Raw genomic sequence first — 19,624 nt, 5'->3', positions numbered from 1 at the left:
TTAAGTTAGGTTAGTAATATTTTATGAATCATTTAACAATGTTACGCCTTTTTCAAAATATTGATGTTTTATAGCTTCAAATGACTTCTCAAATAATATGCCTTTTTCAAAACATTACTGTTATGTTAGGTTAGGTTTGGGTTGGTTAAGTTAGGTTAATAATATTTTATAAATCATTTAACTATGGTACGCCTTTTCCAAAATATTGTTAATGTAAAGAAATCCGCCTTTATTAGCTATCCTCTCCATTATCAATCACTCTTAAAATTAAATTTTGCATTTCAAACATCAATATATATACAACGAAAACTGTAGGGTAAAAAAAAATTCCTTTAAAAAAGTGAAAACATTTGCGTTTTGAATTCTGATATATATTTTCCCAAAACCGCACATTTGGGCTGTTTTCGGTTGAATGGGAAACGCGTTCGGTCGAATGGGATTCGGTTGAATGGGAAACGCGTTCGGTCGAATGGGACACAAGGAAATTAATTATCATAAAGCGAACACACCACTCGTCTTAATTTTGAAATATTCCTAATAAAGAAACTTAACAACTCCAATCCATTCAAAGAAGTTAAATTATTAGAAACGATTAGAGACGTGGTCGTTGAGTTACGTGAAAATTTCGCGCTTGATTAGTTTTTGGCAATACATAGTTTACAGGCGTGGAGGATTCATACCATTTGCACAAGGAGACCTGGCAACTTAGAGTGTAAAATAGCAGACGATTTTACACTCTAAGTCGCTTGGTCTCCTTGAGTTAATGGTAGGAATCCTCCACGCCTGTAAACTATGTATTACAGCAGGAGAAACAGGTAGGCCTAATCACGGAGGTGTGTCCTAATTCACCTTCTGGGATCAAAAATTATACATTATTATTTGTATTGACACGTATTTTTTACCGACGAAAATTCTAGTACGTCATTCATTTAGTTACTGATGTTAAACTGCTTTCGTGGTTATACAAGCTTTACAAGACATAATTAACTAGTTATCTGTTGACAAATATTTTCTCTTAATATTTAGGCCTAGAGGCCCTGAGAATTGCGTGAGCTACGGTGAGCAACGATCGCGACACATTGTGGTATAGTGTACTAACTAACTAATTAGTACATACCATTAAGCTCCCATAAATTTCAAATAATAATTAAAAACAAATTAGAAAAACATAATTGGTAATTCATACACACTATAAAATTCATTATTTTTCGTTAGTCTCATACGAGATGTTTTTCTTTTTAAACATTCTCGTAGACAATCCCAACTATAATACACAATATAACATGGTTAACTTGAATGGAAAAGTGGCTCTGATAACCGGCGCCAGTTCTGGTATTGGCGCAGCAACGGCTGTTCACTTCGCATCCTTGGGTTGCGCCGTCGCCATCAATGGACGAAATATTGAGAAACTGAGTAAGACATTATCAGAGTGTATCGCCGCTGGTCTCTCTGAAAAAGATGTCCTCGTCGTGGTTGGCGATGTAAGCGTAGAGGAAGATGTCGTTAACATCGTGGAAAAGACCATCGCACATTTTGGTAAACTGGACATTTTGGTCAACAACGCTGGTATCCCAGGAATGGATAATTTAGAGCCAGGATCCTTGGAAGTGTTCGACAAGATCATAAACACAAACCTAAGGTCTGTCTTTCAATTGATCAAGCTGTGTGCCCCACACTTGAAAAAGACGAAAGGCAATATCGTCAACGTGTCAAGCGTGCTTGCCAACAGAACCTTAAAGGATGCGCACGCCTATAGCATGTCCAAGGCTGGGCTAGACCATCTAACTAGAACGGCTGCTAGAGAACTGGGCAAGGACCAAGTGAGAGTAAACAGCGTCAATCCAGCGATAACCGTCACTGACCTCTTCAACAAACTTGGCCTGCCCCAGAATGAGGTTGATAAGGTGTTCGAAGATTGCAAGAAACTCCACGTTCTAGGTAGAGTCGGCCAACCGATGGAAATCGCGAAACCAATCGCTTTTCTGGCATCTGATGATGCGTCGTTTGTAACCGGGACCAATTTCTTGGTTGATGGAGGATTTTCAGTCATTGGTAATGATAACACCGCGCATTAGCAAAGTTAAGAACCATTACTATAATGCAATATTATCAAATGTGTTTGATTGTATAAAGCGATTTTGATATGTGTAACAGCAACAAATCAGTTGGATTTAAATCAAGCGATTTTTTTTAAAAAAATCATTTAATTAAAATCAAATATTTATTGATTTTTTAAAAAAAATGTGTTAAAGAAACTTAGCTAGAAAAGGCCTCTAATTAAAAACAATCATGGTTTTTGGCATATTTCAGTTTGAAGTTATTCCCAGAACTCTAGTTTGTCTTGTCACTCGTATGGTCAGTTTTAAACCGGAGTAAGATTTGAAATAGGTTAGGAAATGAAATAGCCGTCAAGCTAGTCTTTTGTACAATCATTTGATTGTAAGTTTGTAACCATAAGACTAACTCTGTAGAAAATATCTAATAGCTACTTAATGTTTTTAGTCTAATGAATAGATATAGTGAGCTTTAAATTCGTATATATATAATATAATAATAATATATAATTAAAATTTAGTACATTTAAGTTACTTTGAAGGTCATTTCCACGGGCTGATTTAATTTCCTCACAATGATGTCATGACGACCATTTTAAACTTCCCTAGCAATGATGACCATTTAGAAATTCCCTGACAATAATGACCATTTTAAAATTCCCTGAAAATAATGACCATTTAGAAATTCCCTGAAGATAATGACCATTTAGAAATTCCCTGACAATGATTATCATTTTAAACTTTCCTGACATTGACGATCAATTTAGAATTCCATGACATGGAAGAAAGTTTAAAAAAAAATCTCTATGGAAGGTACAAAAATAAATTTTATACTCGATTTAATGAACCAAGTATATAAATTCGATCGCTTCTATCCGCTTTACTTTTATGCTGTTTGTAAAGGTAGATTTGCGTGGTATTTTTACGGTAAACCCCACCTGTGTGCTACGGTAGAAACCTTTCTAAACCAGGTAAAGCCACAAGGCAATAACAAACTCGAAGGAAATACAATTATTATTTTCGACCCAGGTAATTTCCCCTCGCACTAAGGAGCAACGTCAGCCGAGTTCAAGTTCACTACACGCGGAAAGCCAGTCGACTTGCACTTCCTCTAGCGGTGCTACTTAGCGCGAGAGAAATAACAGTAAGAAGACCTGTTGTATTTGCTTCTCCACTAAAATGAATAGAATGGTTATTATTAAATAATAGAGATGTGCCGATACCGATGCCATATCGGTATCGGTACCGATATTTGGCCTTAACCGATATATCGGTATCGGTTAAAAATGAACCGATATTTCTACCCGATATTTTTTGAAGAAAATAAATACTTATGTTGAGAGTAGATGACGCCATAAGACCTAAACTCTGAGACAGCACAGTTTTTCATCTATTTTTGGATAACGTAACTAGTGTCTAAAATGGGTTTTTCGTAAGATAAGCCAGTTTTATAGTTTCAAGTACCGAAATTGGATCGAGAATCATCAATAGAGATGGGCCGATACCGATACCATATCGGTATCGGTTTGATATCGGTTTAATCGAAGGATCGGGTAAAATATCGGTATCGGTACGTATCGGTTTCCCAAGTATCGGATCATATCGGTATCGGTTTAAACTGGTATCGGCCCATCTCTATTAAATAATGGCTTACGTTTGAACGGAGGCTTAAAAAAATAACTTAATTGGAAAATTAAATGCTATTACATAAGGGAAACCCATCTCCCCATGAAAGAGGCAACTGAAAAAGGCATGAGGTGTTAAAATTCAGCCTACTCTATAGAAAATACATTCAGTCTCTATTTTTAGACGTTCGATTAAGAGCATCTGATACAAACATCCTCGTCAGTAACAAGCAACTCTTCCCTTGGAGAGGTAGTTATTACCTTGTGGTACAAGCCAGGAAATGTAGCTTTTAACTTTCAAAACATTTTTGTTCTCATTTGTTTACTACTTCGTGCTCAGGTAAGGCCAGGTATGCTTTATGTTTTTATCCCACCGTTCAAACATAACCATTATTCCGCAAAATTGCCTATCAGCTCAACCTTTTTGCTCCTATAATCAAATTTAGGTTTAATATCAAAATATCAATTTGCATAAATTATTGGGGATTAGCGAGTGAACTCAAGTAGAATGACATTCATTGTTTCAAAGAAAAGCTTGGTAACAATTTATATTATAAACTGATACTTAATTTATAATTACCTTCCCATGTACCATTAGAGCTCGTGACGATTATCCATTAATTTTCTACGTAATTAATTTGAAAGGGAATTGTAAATTGAAAATTATCTTAAAAATTACATAGCCCCTTCTTTTATGGAGATAATTTAACAGATTTAAGTATTATTTATGCGCTCTGAAGTAGTTAGTGAAAGCAGAAGTGAGATGAGACCAGAAGTACTGAGCTAATCAAATTCTTCACTCGGCGAAAGTGAATATTCTGGATAACACAAGAACAGTTGGCCCACTGGTAGCGGTTTCTGAATTTTCCCTCCAAAACTAGAGACGCTCGTGGCGGTAGACGGCCGAACTAGATTCCAGCACCTGCGTGCGTGTTGTGCGGCTTTATGTTGAGGGGAAGGGGGTAGGAAATGTTTTTGGAACTCGACCAATTTTTTCTCTCTAGTTTTAGCGCGTGGGAAGCGGGATAAAATCCTCAAATTTGTTCACTAGTGCCAGGATCTACTATTAATGCTAGAGTCCTTCACTTCTAGTCTCATCTCACTTCTGGTGAAAGTAATTTGACGCATCTCTTCAAACGAAGCTCCAGCAATGAAGTAAGTTCAAAGTTATAAAATTGACTTATTTTTATAGTTGGCTATGTAAGGTTTAACAATACAAAATAGCAATACACGCTGTTCAAAAGTAAGAGGTAAATAGATTCTGGTATTAAAATTGAACACCTTATTTTCTAAAGACGGAACATCCCAAAGATGTTTATGTGGCTTCAAACTAGTGGACTTTGGTGGACTGGTAACGTTGAAGCCCAATCTAATGTCTTTGGATCCATATACTGGATGTTCCGTCTTAACCCTATATGAAGCAGATGATACTGTTCCCCCCCCCCCACCCAATTGGAAAAGGAAAAGTCAATTAATATTTAACTTCAAGTTAATTGATGTCTTCTGCGATACTATTAAAAATTATTCATAAAAACATCCCTCGCATGGGAAGACGACTTTAAAAAACGCCTAATAAAATTATCAGATATCACGAAACCGAAAAATATATGCTCCCTATAAAATTAATAATTTAGAAATATGAACTCCTCCCTTTAATGTTAGGTTTTCAGATCCCTAAGCCTAAAGTAATGGATAACACCAATTTTTTATAAGTAGCCCCTTCGACGTTTGCAAAGGCTACTCGAAAAGGGTTTAAATCAAGCTTGTCTACTAACGTAAGTTCATAAGATATGTTCCATAAGTTTTTTACTGGTCAATGAAAGCTTGTCATAAAGTGAGGTAGGAGAAACGTCATAAATAAAACGATGTCAAAGGCTTAGTACAGACAAAATAAGAAGATGGACTGCAAAACCGAGTGCAGTCAATTCTAACGTCGTTCTCGAACTAGCTCTCAGAAAGTCTCTAGCATTACGAAGTATAAAAAGTGTCATACTTATGGCACAAATCTTATAAACTTATGGTACTAATAATTTAGCTCAAGATGGACTGCAAAACCGAGTGCAGTCAATTCTAACGTCGTTCTCGAACTAGCTCTCAGAAAGTCTCTAGCATTACGAAGTATAAAAAGTGTCATACTTATGGCACAAATCTTATAAACTTATGGTACTAATAATTTAGCTCATGATGACCTTCCCGTTGGGCATAAGAGTTACGTATTCGTTATATAATTTTAACGCAAGATTTTTCTGTGGGATAAGGATATGAGGCATATAAAATTGAATGTCTTTGAAAATATTAGACCCCTAGCTTCCAGTGTAGTAAAAATTCAAAGTAGAATTTTATGTATAGAGCGCTGAAGGCGTTTTATATCAAATATGGGGTTACTTTTCAACAACTTAAATATTTTGTGTAAAATAGCAGTTTGATTACATAAGAAAAGCGCCAGCGCGGCAGATACGAAGCTAAATTCCATAAGTTTCATTAACACACTAGTTTTGTTTATTGTAAAGTATACGTTAAATGAAATGGATTCTCTTAAAGCAAAGACGCCATTAACAAAATAATCGTTTTAGTTTTGTAATATTCTTCATCAAGAACCCAAACAAAAAATATCAATTCAAAGAGGTTAAATTACTAGAAATGATACAAGATGTGGTAGTTTTTTAGTTACTGAAAATTTCGCGCTCCATTAGTTTTAATTGCAGCATTAACCAGTCTCCCTACTACACCTCTGGGGATCAGAAACTATTCCTTATTATTTGTATTGACATCAATACTCTAAACATTCCCGTAGACAATCCCAACAAATAATACACAATATAACATGGTTAACTTGAATGGAAAAGTGGCTCTGATAACCGGCGCTAGCTCTGGTATTGGCGCAGCAACGGCTATTCACTTCGCTTCCTTGGGTTGCTCCGTCGCCATCAATGGGCGAAATATAGAAAAACTGAGTAAGACATTATCAGAATGTATCACCGCTGGTCTCTCTGAAAAAGATGTCCTCGTCGTGGTTGGAGATGTAAGTGTAGAACAAGATGCAGTTAACATCGTGGAAAATACCATTGCTCATTTTGGTAAACTGGACATCTTGGTCAACAACGCTGGTATCTACTCAATGGGCAATTTGGAGACAGAATCATTGGATACCTTCGACCAGATCATAAACACAAACTTGAGGGCTGTCTTTCATTTGATCAAGCTCTGTGCCCCGCACTTGAAGAAGACCAAAGGCAATATCGTCAACGTGTCGAGTGTGGTCGCAAATATAACGCGCCCGAATGTGCACTCCTATAGCATGTCCAAGGTCGCACTTGACCATCTAACAAGAACGGCTGCTAGAGAGTTGGCCAAGGACCAAGTGAGAGTAAACGGCGTCAATCCAGCGGCGGTCGAAACTGATATCTTCAATAAAATTGGCCTGCCCAAGAATGCGGTTGATAAGATGTTGGAAGATTGCAAGAAACTCCATGTTCTGAATAGACTCGGACAACCGATAGAAATCGCGAAACCGATCGCCTTCCTGGCTTCCGATGAATCATCGTTTGTAACCGGGACCAATTTCTTGGTTGACGGTGGATATTCACTCATGGCTAACGATAACACAGCTCAATGAGTAGGCTATGAACCTTTTTATAGCGTAAATAGCATGCCTACCATCAAAATGTTGAATTGTATAAAATAATATCAGTACATTGTATGTGAAACGTTAATAATTACTAACATTTGATAAATAAATGCAACAATATAATGACCAAAACTTTTCTCATTTATCATTTTCCTCTTTGAAAGAAAAACGCTGACACTGTTGAATAATCGATTTGCAATCAATTGAACAGCGAAAATTCATTAACTAGGGTATAATTTGGCCTGTGGTCAAATATTTAAACAGCACATCCGTACAAAAAGTCTATGATAAATTGATCGAGGTGTAAGTAGTTAGTGGACGCGTTAACTGTTCAAATTGCATACTCGCGCTGTTTTTTGTCTTGTTATTATTAGAACAGCGTAATTATAATCTTCAAGATAAGATTATGATAAATTAAGGTACAAACGCACACTCGAGAATCTTTCTATCATTTACACCTCGGTTATACCTGTCGACAGTCCCAATTATAACGTCTCACGTATACACCCCCTAAAATGGTTAACCTGAACGGAAAAGTTGCTTTGATAACTGGCGCCAGTTCTGGTATTGGCGCAGCAACGGCTATACACTTTGCTTCCTTGGGTTGCGCCGTCGCCATCAATGGTCGAAATATAGAGAAACTAAGAAAAACATTGTCAGAGTGTATCGCCGCTGGTCTCTCTGAAAAAAATGTCCTCGTCGTGGTTGGCGATGTAAGCGTAGAGGAAGATGTCGTTAACATCGTGGAAAAGACCATCACCCATTTTGGTAAACTGGATATCTTGGTCAACAACGCTGGTATCCCAGGAATGGATAATTTAGAGCCAGGATCCTTGGAAGTGTTCGACAAGATCATAAACACAAACTTAAGGGCTGTCTTTCAATTGATAAAGCTGTGTACCCCACACTTGAAAAAGACCAAAGGCAATATCGTCAACGTGTCAAGCGTGGTTGCCAAGAGAACCTTCAGGAATGCGCACGCCTATACCATGTCCAAGGCTGGACTTGATCATCTAACTAGAACGGCTGCTAGAGAGTTGGGCAAGGACCAAGTGAGAGTTAACAGCGTCAGTCCTGCGATGATCGTCACTGACATCTTCGATAAAATTGGCCTGCCTCAGAATGCAGTTGATGGGATCTTGGAGAATGGTAAGAAACTCCACGCTCTAGGTAGGGTGGGCCAACCGATGGAAATTGCCAAACCCATCGCTTTTCTGGCGTCTGATGATGCTTCGTTTGTAACCGGGACCAATTTCTTGGTTGATGGAGGATTGTCAGTCATGGGTAACGATAACACCGCGCATTAAAAAAGTTAAGAACCATTACCAAAGTATCTTTAATTACATTATTATCAAATGTATTTGATTGTCTAAAGCGATTTCGATACGTGTATGTGTAACAGTAATGAAATAAATACTAAAATTTGTTTCTGACCAGTACCTCTGCTATTTATGATTTTCTTCTATGAAAGAATAAAGTTATTGCTCTGTTTTATTTAATCTTAGTAATCGATTCACAAGCGATCTAATGGACGTAATTCCGGAACTGAGGTCCTATGATAATTTCCCAATTGATAAACCATAATCCACTAAAAGAGTTCAGGGATAGTCCAATTAAAATTAAATTGATATACACAATTTTGTTAATTATTTTTTTGCAAGGTAAAAATTAATATTGAGTATATTTAAGGGACTTATGTAATTCAATCCCACACCTTATATTTTGAAGGTCATGTCCATGGGCTGATATCTCCCACTTCTCTTAAATCAGTTAGATAACAGCGACGCTTTATTCTTATGACAATACCTTTTTAAGCTTCGTAATCTATCGTTCAAAGCTAACCAAAAAAGAGGGTAAATTACGCATGACTCGAAAAAACAATGAATTGGTATAATGATAATACAAGCTAAATAAAGTTCAGTTCTATAGTAACTCGATCCGTTTACTGTTTAAAGATAGCAGTATTAAAGTTTCATATCACATATCGTCTTCGTTCAAGCCCCGTTTTCACGTGAGAGAGATTTGATGTGATATTCTTGGCCAATTTTCGAGACGTGATAAAAGTTTAGGGTTTCGCTCATATTCTTTTCGTTAAGCTAAATCAGATTCAATGGCTATTTCACGTTATATTTTCGAAATTTACTGGCCATAGAAAGGTTCTCGCGCGATGTTTCTTGGACATTTTCTCGCCAATCGCTCTAATGAAAACGGGCCTTAGATTATTCTTGTTGTAGTTAAAATAACCTTCAATTTATCGTTCTAGATATAAGATTACCGTAAATTAACATAAAAACACACCCATTAAATTTTCTCTCACTTACAGCCCTGTCATAGCTGTCGACAGTTCCAACTATTACATCCTCCAAAGACATCCTCAAAAATGGTTAACCTAAACGGAAAAGTTGCTCTTATAACCGGTGCCGCTTCTGGTATTGGGGCAGCAACGGCTGTTCACTTCGCTTCCTTGGGTTGCGCCGTCGCTATCACTGACCTAAATGCGACGAACCTAAATAAGACCTCATCAGAGTGTATCGCCGCTGGTCTCTCCGCTAAAGATGTCCTCGTAGTTGTTGGAGATGTGAGCGTAGAACAAGATGTCGTTAACATCGTGGAAAAGACCATTGCCCATTTTGGTAAGCTGGACATCCTCGTAAACAACGCTGGTATCGTAAAATACGACGACTTGGAGTCCGGATCATTGGAAAGCTTCGACAAGATCATGAGCATAAACTTGAGGTCTGTTTTTCAATTGATCAAGCTCTGCGCCCCGCACTTGAAAAAGACAAAGGGCAATATCGTCAACTTGTCGAGCTTGGCTTCGAAACGAACCTTCCCGAATAACCACGCCTATACGATGTCCAAGGCTGGGATCGATCATCTAACTAGAACTGCTGCTAGAGAGTTGGGCAAAGACCAAGTCAGAGTAAACTGCGTCAATCCAGGAATGATCGTCACTGACATTTACAAAACAGTTTGCAAAACGCAAGAAGAGCTTGATACCATCTTGCAAAAGGGCAGCAAACTCCACGTTCTAGGTAGAATGGGTCAACCGATAGAAATCGCCAAATCAATCGCTTTTCTCGCTTCCGATGATGCGTCGTTTGTAACTGGAACCAATTTCGTGGTTGATGGTGGATTGTCAGTCATGGGCAACGATAACACCGCTCATGATCAGAGCCAAGAACCTTCTCAATGATAGCTTAAATTGCATTCTTCACATCAAATATAAGACGATTTACATTTTATGTGTATCAGTAATGTAATAATGACTAACATATGTTGACTAATAAATGAACATCTGGTTTATTGATCAGTCTATGGTTGAAGTTTTTGCTCTGTTTACTGAAACTTAATAATCTATTCTCATTGATAGAGAGGGGGAATTGGAGAACTGATTACAAATTGGTGGAATGGAGGTCTAAATGATCGAATCCCAATTGTTGGGAGATGAAATTAGTGAAGGACGAGTAATTAAACGAGGATGGAAAGTAAACAAAATGCAATTTTTCAAAATTATTATAGGGTTATAATGAAGCCCTGACACCTTTTCGAAAACATTACATTAAAATGTAATTCGGTTATTACCCATAAAATCTCCGTATGAATGAAAATCGGAAACTATGATGTAAGGGTTACATTTAAGGGACAAGTTTATGGATTCAAGTCTATATTTTATAACATATAAAAGTCGATTATATGGTCTGATGTTCCCCACTTCTCTCAAATCAGTAAGATAACAGCGATTCTTTGTTCATAACACAATACCTTTTTAAACTTCATAATCTTTCGTTCGAAGCTACCCAAGGAAGAGCCAAAACTGTGTATGACTCGAAAAAACAATAGCTTTGTATAAAGATAGTTTGAGCTGAAATAAGTTCAGTTCTTATATAAATCAATAAGTTTATCGTTGAAGGATAGCAGTATTAAAGTTTAATATCACATATCGGTTTCGTTCAAGTCCCGTTTTCACGTGAGCGAGATCTGGTGCCACTTTCTTGAGCAAGGCACAATTTCAAGAATTTTAGCGATACGTGATAAAAGTTTGCGTTGTTCGTATGTATTTTTTTTTCTTTTCATGAAGATAAAATAAACCTAACTAGCTCTTTCACGCTATGTTTTTTCTTTTTTCTTTTTTTTTGAAATTACAGCTAACATGAAAACAGGCTAGAAAGGTTCTCGAGCAATTTTTTTTCCGGTTTACTCTTATGAAAATGGGCCTTAGATTACCCTTTTTATCGATGAAATTGTCCAATTTATTACTCATAATCGCAGTACTTTTGCGATAAGATTACCGTAAATTAACATAAAAACACACCCATTAAATTTTCTCTTATACTTTCAGCCCGGCCATAGCTGTCGACAGTTCAAACTATAACATTCTCAAAAGGCATCTTCAAAAATGGTTAACTTAAACGGAAAAGTTGCTCTGATTACCGGCGCCGCTTCTGGTATTGGAGCAGCAACTGCTATTCACTTTGCTTCCTTGGGTTGCGCCGTCGCTATCACTGACCTAAATGCGACGGGACTAAACACGACCTCATCAGAGTGTATCGCCGCTGGTCTCTCCGCTAAAGATGTCCTCCTAGTTGTTGGAGATGTGAGCGTAGAACAAGATGTCGTTGACATCGTGGAAAAGACCATGGCCCATTTTGGTAAACTGGACATCCTCGTAAACAACGCTGGTATTGTAAAATACGACGACTTGGAGCCCGGATCATTGGAAAGCTTCGACAAGATCATGAACATAAACTTGAGAGCTGTTTTCCACTTTATCAAGCTCTGCGCCCCGCACTTGAAAAAGACCAAGGGCAATATCGTCAACGTGTCGAGCGTGGCTTCGAAAAGAACCTTCCTAAATAACCACGCCTACACGATGTCCAAGGCTGGGATCGATCATCTAACTAGAACTGCTGCTAGAGAGTTGGGCAAAGACCAAGTCAGAGTAAACTGCGTTAATCCTGGAATGGTCCTCACTAATATCCACAAAAATCTCAGCCTAACGCAGGAAGAGCACGAGGCGGTCCAGAAAAAGGGCAACAAACTACATGTTCTAGGTAGAACGGGTCAACCGATAGAAATCACCAAATCAATAGCTTTTCTAGCTTCCGATGATGCGTCGTTCGTAACAGGAACCAATTTCTTAGTTGATGGTGGATTGTCAGTCATGGGCAACGATAACACCTCTCACGATCAAAGCCAAGAACCTTCACAATGATAGCTCAAATTGCATTCTTCACATCAAATATAAGACGATTTATAGTTTAAGTGCATCAGTTAAATAATAATAAACATATGTTAACTAAATAATTGAATTCAATAAAATCTGGTTTATTGAAATTATCAGTCCTTTATGGCTGTTTTCTCTAAATACAAAGTTTTCGCTCTGTTTACAAAATCTTAATAATCGATTCTCATTGATAGAGGTGGGAAATGAGTGAAGGTTCAGATAATCGATTCGCAATTGTGGGTAGATCAAATTAGTAGTGGTTATAAGTAGTTAAACGAAGACGGAAAATAAAGATCAATTTCATCAAAATTATTGTAGGGTTCTTAGGACGCCGAGACACCATTTTGGGACAATTTCGAAAATATTACATTAAAATTAAATTGAAACAATGAAAATCCAAAGTTATGACATAAGAGTTAAGAGGGTAGTGATGATAGAAAAAGCAGAATGGGCTTCGACAGAACGCAGATAATTTAGTCTTCGCAAACCGAGATATCCTAACGTCTACAGTTAATTGATGGAACAAAGTATTTCATACTCCAGCTTGATTGCTATCGTTAAAAGGCGTTCAATTTATAGCGGACAATCTCTGTACTCTTCAAGATTAGATAATGACAAATTTATCGAGAAAACGCCGGCTCATACTTAAGAGATTAAATTTTTTATTACAACACGGTCAATACCAGTCGACAGTTCAAACCACGTCATCCTCAGAAATGGTTAACCTAAACGGAAAAGTTGATAACCGGTGCCAGTTCTGGTATTGGCGCAGCAACGGCTATTCACTTTGCATCCTTGGGTTGCGCCGTCGCCATCAATGGGCGAAATATAGAGAAACTAAGTAATACATTATCAGAGTGCATCGCCGCTGGTCTCTCTGAGAAAGATGTCCTCGTCGTGGTTGGAGATGTAAGCATAGAACAAGATGCTGTCAATATAGTGGAAAAGACCATCGCACATTTTGGTAAACTGGACACCTTGGTCAACAACGCTGGTATCGCATTTGGGGACAATTTGGAGTCAGGATCCTTGGAACTGTTCGATAAGATCATGAACACAAACTTGAGGTCTGTCTTTAAATTGATCAAGCTGTGTGCCCCGCACTTGAAAAAGACCAAAGGCAATATCGTCAATGTGTCAAGCGTGGCTGCCAATACAACATTCCCAAATTGCCACGCCTACACCATGTCCAAGGCTGGACTTGACCATCTAACTAGAACGGCTGCTAGAGAGTTGGGCAAGGACCAAGTGAGGGTAAACGGCGTCAATCCAGCGATGATCGAAACTGATATCTTCAACAAAATGGGTCTGACTCAAAATGAGCTTAGTAAGTTGTTGGAAGGTGGTAAGAAACTCCACGTTCTCGGCAGAGCTGGAAAATCGATGGAAGTTGCCAAACCCATCGCATTTCTGGCGTCTGATGATGCGTCATTTGTAACCGGGACCAATTTCTTGATTGATGGTGGATTGTCCGTCATGGGTAATGATAACACAGCTCAATAAGTAGGCTCAGAACCTTCACATTTATAGCTTAATTTGCATTCTTGCAATCAAAATGTTAAATTGTATAATTCCATTGTATGTGAATCAGAAATCTAATAAATGCTAATAGTTATAAAATTTAATTAGATTCTAGTTTCCGACCACAAAGTTTGTCATTTATGGTTTTCTTCTATGAAATTTGTTGGACTGAGCACAAATAAAGATAAATTGTTCATCGAAACACCGTATTCTACAAACGTTACTTTCTTCGTTGAAACGGAACCTTACAATATTGGTTCAAGAAACCGTTTTATCCAAAGTTAAAATTCAGTATAATTTGAGAACTATGTTATTCAAATCTTAAATGGATTGAATAAATTCCAAGGTTATTTCCATGGCTATATATTTTCGGTTTATCTCAAAACTATCCGATAAAAGTAGGATCTGTTCTAATGACAATACTAATTCAAACTTCATTTTAATCTATGGTCAAAAGTAAATCAAGAAAGAGTACAACACTCCTCATTGCAATTGTCCGTAAATTATCTATGATGGTCTCAAGAACGGTTAGTACTACTGACTTTCGGGACTCCAGCTTGATCCACTTTTGATATAGATAAACGAGGGCTCAAACGAATGCAGACACTAACATTACTTTCGAGATAAGATAATAAATCCAGCTTTTGATCCCTTATTCAAAACATCGAGGGGCTCTGTTAAAATTTAAAATTAATCGGGAACCGCCTGTTTATACTTAAGAGATTCAACTTTTCTCTTTCAACACGGTCAGTATCAGTCGACAGTTCAAACCATAACACCCTCCAAGCGCACATGCGATGATCTGTAGACTAAATAAATAAATTCATTAAAATCTGGTTTAATGAAATGATCAGTCCTTTTTGGTTGTTTTCTCTAAATACAAAGTTTTCGCTCTGTTTACAAAATCATCAGTCCTTTTTGGGTGTTTCCTTTAAATACAAAGTTTTTGGTCTGTTTACAAAATCATAATAATCTATTCTCCTCGATAGAGAGGGGGGAATGAGGATCTGGTTCTGAATTGATGGAGATAGGGTTCAAATAATCGATTCCAATTGTGGGTAGTGACACCCAAGTAGTTAAACGAAGATGCAAAATAAAATCCAATTTTTTCAAATTTATTGTAGGGTTGTAATGATGTCGAGTCACCATTTTGGCACTAGTTCGAAAATATTAAATTAAAAATAAATTCAAACAATGAAAATCAAAAATTGTGATATAAGAGTTAGGTGGGTAGTGGTGATAGCAAAATCAGAATGGGCTTCGAGAGAACGCAGATAATTTAGTCTTCGCAAACCCAGATATCCTAACGTCTACAGTTAAGTGTTAATTGATGGAACAAAGTATTAGAGTTTCATACTCCAGCTTGATTGTTATCGTTAAAAAGACGTTCAATTTATAGCGGACAATCCCTGTACTCTTCAAGATTAGATAATGACAAATTGATCGAGAAAACGCCGGCTCATAGTTAAGAGAATCAATATTCTATTACAACACGGTCAATACCAGTCGACAGTTCAAACCACTTCATCCTCAGAAATGGTTAACCTAAACGGAAAAGTGGCTCTGATAACCGGTGCCAGTTCTGGTATTGGCGCAGCAACGGCTGTTCACTTTGCATCCTTGGGTTGCGCTGTCGCCATTAATGGGCGAAATATAGAGAAACTAAGCAATACATTATCAGAGTGTATCGCCGCTGGTCTCTCTGAAAAGGATGTCCTCGTCGTGGTTGGCGATATAAGCGTAGAACAAGATGCAGTAAATATCGTGGAAAAGACCATTGCACATTTTGGTAAACTGGACATCTTGGTCAACAACGCTGGTATCGCATTTGGGGACAATTTGGAGTCAGGATCCTTGGAACTGTTCGACAAGATCATGAACACAAACTTGAGGTCTGTCTTTCAATTGATCAAGCTGTGTGCCCCGCACTTGAAAAAGACCAAAGGCAATATCGTCAATGTGTCAAGCGTGGCTGCCAATACAACATTCCCAAATTTCCACGCCTACACCATGTCCAAGGCTGGACTTGACCATCTAACTAGAACGGCTGCTAGAGAGTTGGGCAAGGACCAGGTGAGAGTAAACAGCGTCAATCCAGCGATGATCGAAACTGATATCTTCAGCAAATTGGGTCTGACTCAGAATGAGATTGAAAAGATGTTGGAAAGTGGCAAGAAACTTCACGTTCTCGGTAGAGCTGGCAAATCGATGGAAGTTGCCAAACCCATCGCTTTTCTGGCGTCTGATGATGCGTCATTTGTAACCGGAACCAATTTCTTGATTGATGGTGGAATGTCAGTCATGGGTAACGATAACACAGCTCAATAAGTAGACCAAGGACCTTCACATGCTTAATTTGTATTCTTACAATCAAAATGTTTAATTGTATAATTCAATTGTATGTGAATCTGAAATCTAATAAATACTAATAGTTATAAAATTTAATTAGACTCTAGTTTCCGACCACAACCTTTGTCATTTATGGTTTTACTTTATGAAACTGGCTCGATTGAGTACAAATGAAGATAAATTGCTCATCGAAACACCGTGTTCTACAAACGTTACTTCCTTCGTTGAATCGAAACCTTACAATATTGGTTCAAGAAACCGTTTTATCATTCACTCTTGTTATAGATAAACTAGCGCTCTAAATAATGCAGGCATTAACAGTACTTTCAAGATAAGATAATAAATATAGCTTTTCGTCCCTTATTCATAACACCAAGGGATCGAGAACCGCTGGTTTATACTTAAGAGATTCAACTTTTCTATTTCAACACGGTCAGCATCAGTCGACAGTTCAAACCATAACATCCTCCAAGCGCACATGCGAAAATGGTTAACCTAAACGGAAAAGTTGCTCTTATTACCGGCGCCGCTTCTGGTATTGGGGCAGCAACGGCTGTTCACTTCGCTTCCTTGGGTTGCGCTGTCGCTATCACTGATCTAAATGCGACGAAACTAAATACGACCTCATCAGAGTGTATCGCCGCTGGTCTCTCCGCGAAAGAAGTTCTCGTAGTAGTTGGAGATGTGAGTGTAGAACAAGATGTTGTTAACATCGTGGACAAGACCATTGCACATTTTGGTAAACTGGACATCTTGGTCAACAATGCTGGTATCGCATTAGGGGACAATTTGGAGTCAGGATCCTTGGAACTGTTTGACAAGATCATAAGCACAAACTTGAGGTCTGTCTTTAAATTGATCAAGCTGTGTGCCCCGCACTTGAAAAAGACCAAAGGCAACATCGTCAACGTGTCAAGCATGGGCACCACTAAAGCAGTCCCAAATTACCACTCCTACACGATGTCCAAGGCTGGGATCGATCATCTCACTAGAACTGCTGCTAGAGAGTTAGGCAAGGACCAAGTCAGAGTCAACGGCGTCAATCCAGGAATGATCCTCACTGATATCTTCAACAAAATGGGCCTGCCCAAGAATGAGATTGATAAGGTGTTGGAAAACGGTAAGAAACTCCACGCTATCGGTAGAATCGGACAACCGATAGAAATCGCGAAACCGATCGCCTTCCTGGCTTCAGATGATGCGTCGTTTGTAACTGGAACCAATTTCTTGATTGATGGTGGATGGTCAGTCATGGGTGGCGATATCACAGCTCAATAAGTAGGCTATGAACCTTCACATTTATAGCTTAATTTGAATTCTTACCATCAAATTGTTTAATTTTACATTTCCATTGTATGTGAATCAGAAATGTAATAAATAATAAAGTTATTAAATATAAATGGCCTCTGGTTTCCGATCATTAAGTTTGTCTTTTATGATTTTCTTCTTCAAAACTAAGCTGATAATTTTAGCATACGAGTAAAGATAAAATGCTTAGGGAAGCATCGTGCTCTAAAAAACGATTCTTCGTTAAAACGTAACGTGGATAACCCTTTGCATTATTGGTTGAAGAAATCGTTTTAGGCAATAGAAATTCAATATAATTTAGGAACTATATTATTTGAATAGTAAATCGATTCAATTAATTTCCAAGGTTATTTCCATGGCCATATATTTTCGGTTTATCTCAAAACTATCTGATAAAAGTAAGATATGTTGTTATGACAATACTAATTCAATCTTCATTTTAATCTATGGTCAAAAGTAAATCAAGAAAGAGTAAAATACTCCGCGTTGCAAGGGTTCGAAAAGTTATTAGGATCCTATGATGTTTTCCAGAATGGTTAGTACTGAGCTCCGGACTCCAGTTTGATTCACTCTTGTTATAGATAAACGAGCTTTCAAAATAATGCAGACACTAACAGTACTTTCGAGATAAGATAATAAATCTAGCTTTTTATTGCTTATTCATAACACCGAGGGAGCTCTGTTACAATTGAAAAATAAATCAAGAACCGTTGATTTATACTTCAATTAAAAGCTTCTATTTTGCTATTTCAACACGGTCAGTATCAGTCGACAGTTCAAAAAATAACATCCTACAAGAAAGAGACTCGGGAAAATGGTTAACTTGAATGGAAAAGTGGCTCTGATAACCGGTGCCAGTTCTGGTATTGGCGCAGCAACGGCTGTTCACTTTGCTTCCTTGGGTTGCGCCGTCGCCATCAATGGACGAAATATAGAGAAACTGAGTAAGACATTATCAGAGTGTATCGCCGCTGGTCTCCCTGAAAAAGATGTCCTCGTAGTGGTTGGCGACGTGAGTATAGAACAAGATGCAGTTAACATCGTGGAAAAGACCATTACCCTTTTTGGTAAACTGGACATCTTAGTTAACAACGCTGGTATCGCATTTGGGGACAATTTGGAGACAGAATCATTAGACACCTTCGACCAAATCATAAACACAAATTTGAGGGCTGTCTTTCATTTGATTAAGCTATGTGCACCACACTTGAAAAAGACCAAAGGCAATATCGTCAACGTATCGAGTGTATCTGCAAATACAACATTCCCGAATTTGCACTCCTATACGATGTCCAAAGCTGGACTTGACCATCTAACTAGAACGGCTGCTAGAGAGTTGGGCAAGGACCAAGTGAGAGTAAACGGCGTTAATCCAGCGGTTGTCGTTACTGATATCTTCGATAAAATGGGCCTGCCTCAGAATGCGGTTGAAAAGATGTTGGAAGATTGCAAGAAACTCCACGTTCTGGGTAGAGTCGGACAACCGATAGAAATCGCGAAACCGATCGCTTTTCTGGCTTCCGATGACGCGTCATTTGTAACCGGAACCAATTTCTTAGTCGATGGTGGATTGGCAGTCATGGGCCACGATAACACCGCTCATGATCAAAGCTAAGGACCTTAACATTTATAGCTTAAATTACACTCAATACATCAGTTATGTTTGTATAACATAGTTTCATTACGTTATATGTGTAAGAAAAAATATGACAAATAAATATTATAAAATAATTGTAACAAAATCACTGTATTTTACTTAGAAGAATTTACTTCTAAATTTTAATAACATCTATCTATGTCATACGTCAATTACTGACTGTAATATCAAGATTATTCATAAATAATATGTCTAGTTTAATCCTTAGGCGAAAATACCTTTTTAAAGTTCAATAAAATACCAATATTTCAATGT

At 37.8% G+C, this 19,624-nt stretch overlaps 2 protein-coding genes across 5 annotated transcripts in view; one reads left to right on the top strand and one right to left on the bottom strand.

The window, feature by feature from the left end:
- Positions 1-19,624, bottom strand: part of exp (expansion) — a 199,199-nt gene that overhangs the window by 111,519 nt on the left and 68,056 nt on the right. The window lies entirely within an intron of this gene.
- Positions 1,031-2,506, top strand: LOC149610596 (uncharacterized). Its single transcript, XM_089859037.1, has 2 exons — positions 1,031-1,175; positions 1,255-2,506. The coding sequence occupies exon 2, from the start codon at positions 1,284-1,286 to the stop codon at positions 2,073-2,075; it is 792 nt and encodes a 263-aa protein (XP_089715163.1). The 5' UTR covers positions 1,031-1,175; positions 1,255-1,283; the 3' UTR covers positions 2,076-2,506.

Source organism: Phalangium opilio, unplaced genomic scaffold (genome assembly GCF_054372755.1).
Source record: "Phalangium opilio isolate 3A_F unplaced genomic scaffold, DU_Popi_V2 ptg000329l_1, whole genome shotgun sequence".
NCBI classification, from domain to species: domain Eukaryota; kingdom Metazoa; phylum Arthropoda; class Arachnida; order Opiliones; family Phalangiidae; genus Phalangium; species Phalangium opilio.
Note: the sequence above shows the minus strand (reverse complement) of the source record. Positions and strands in the feature narration are given on the sequence as shown.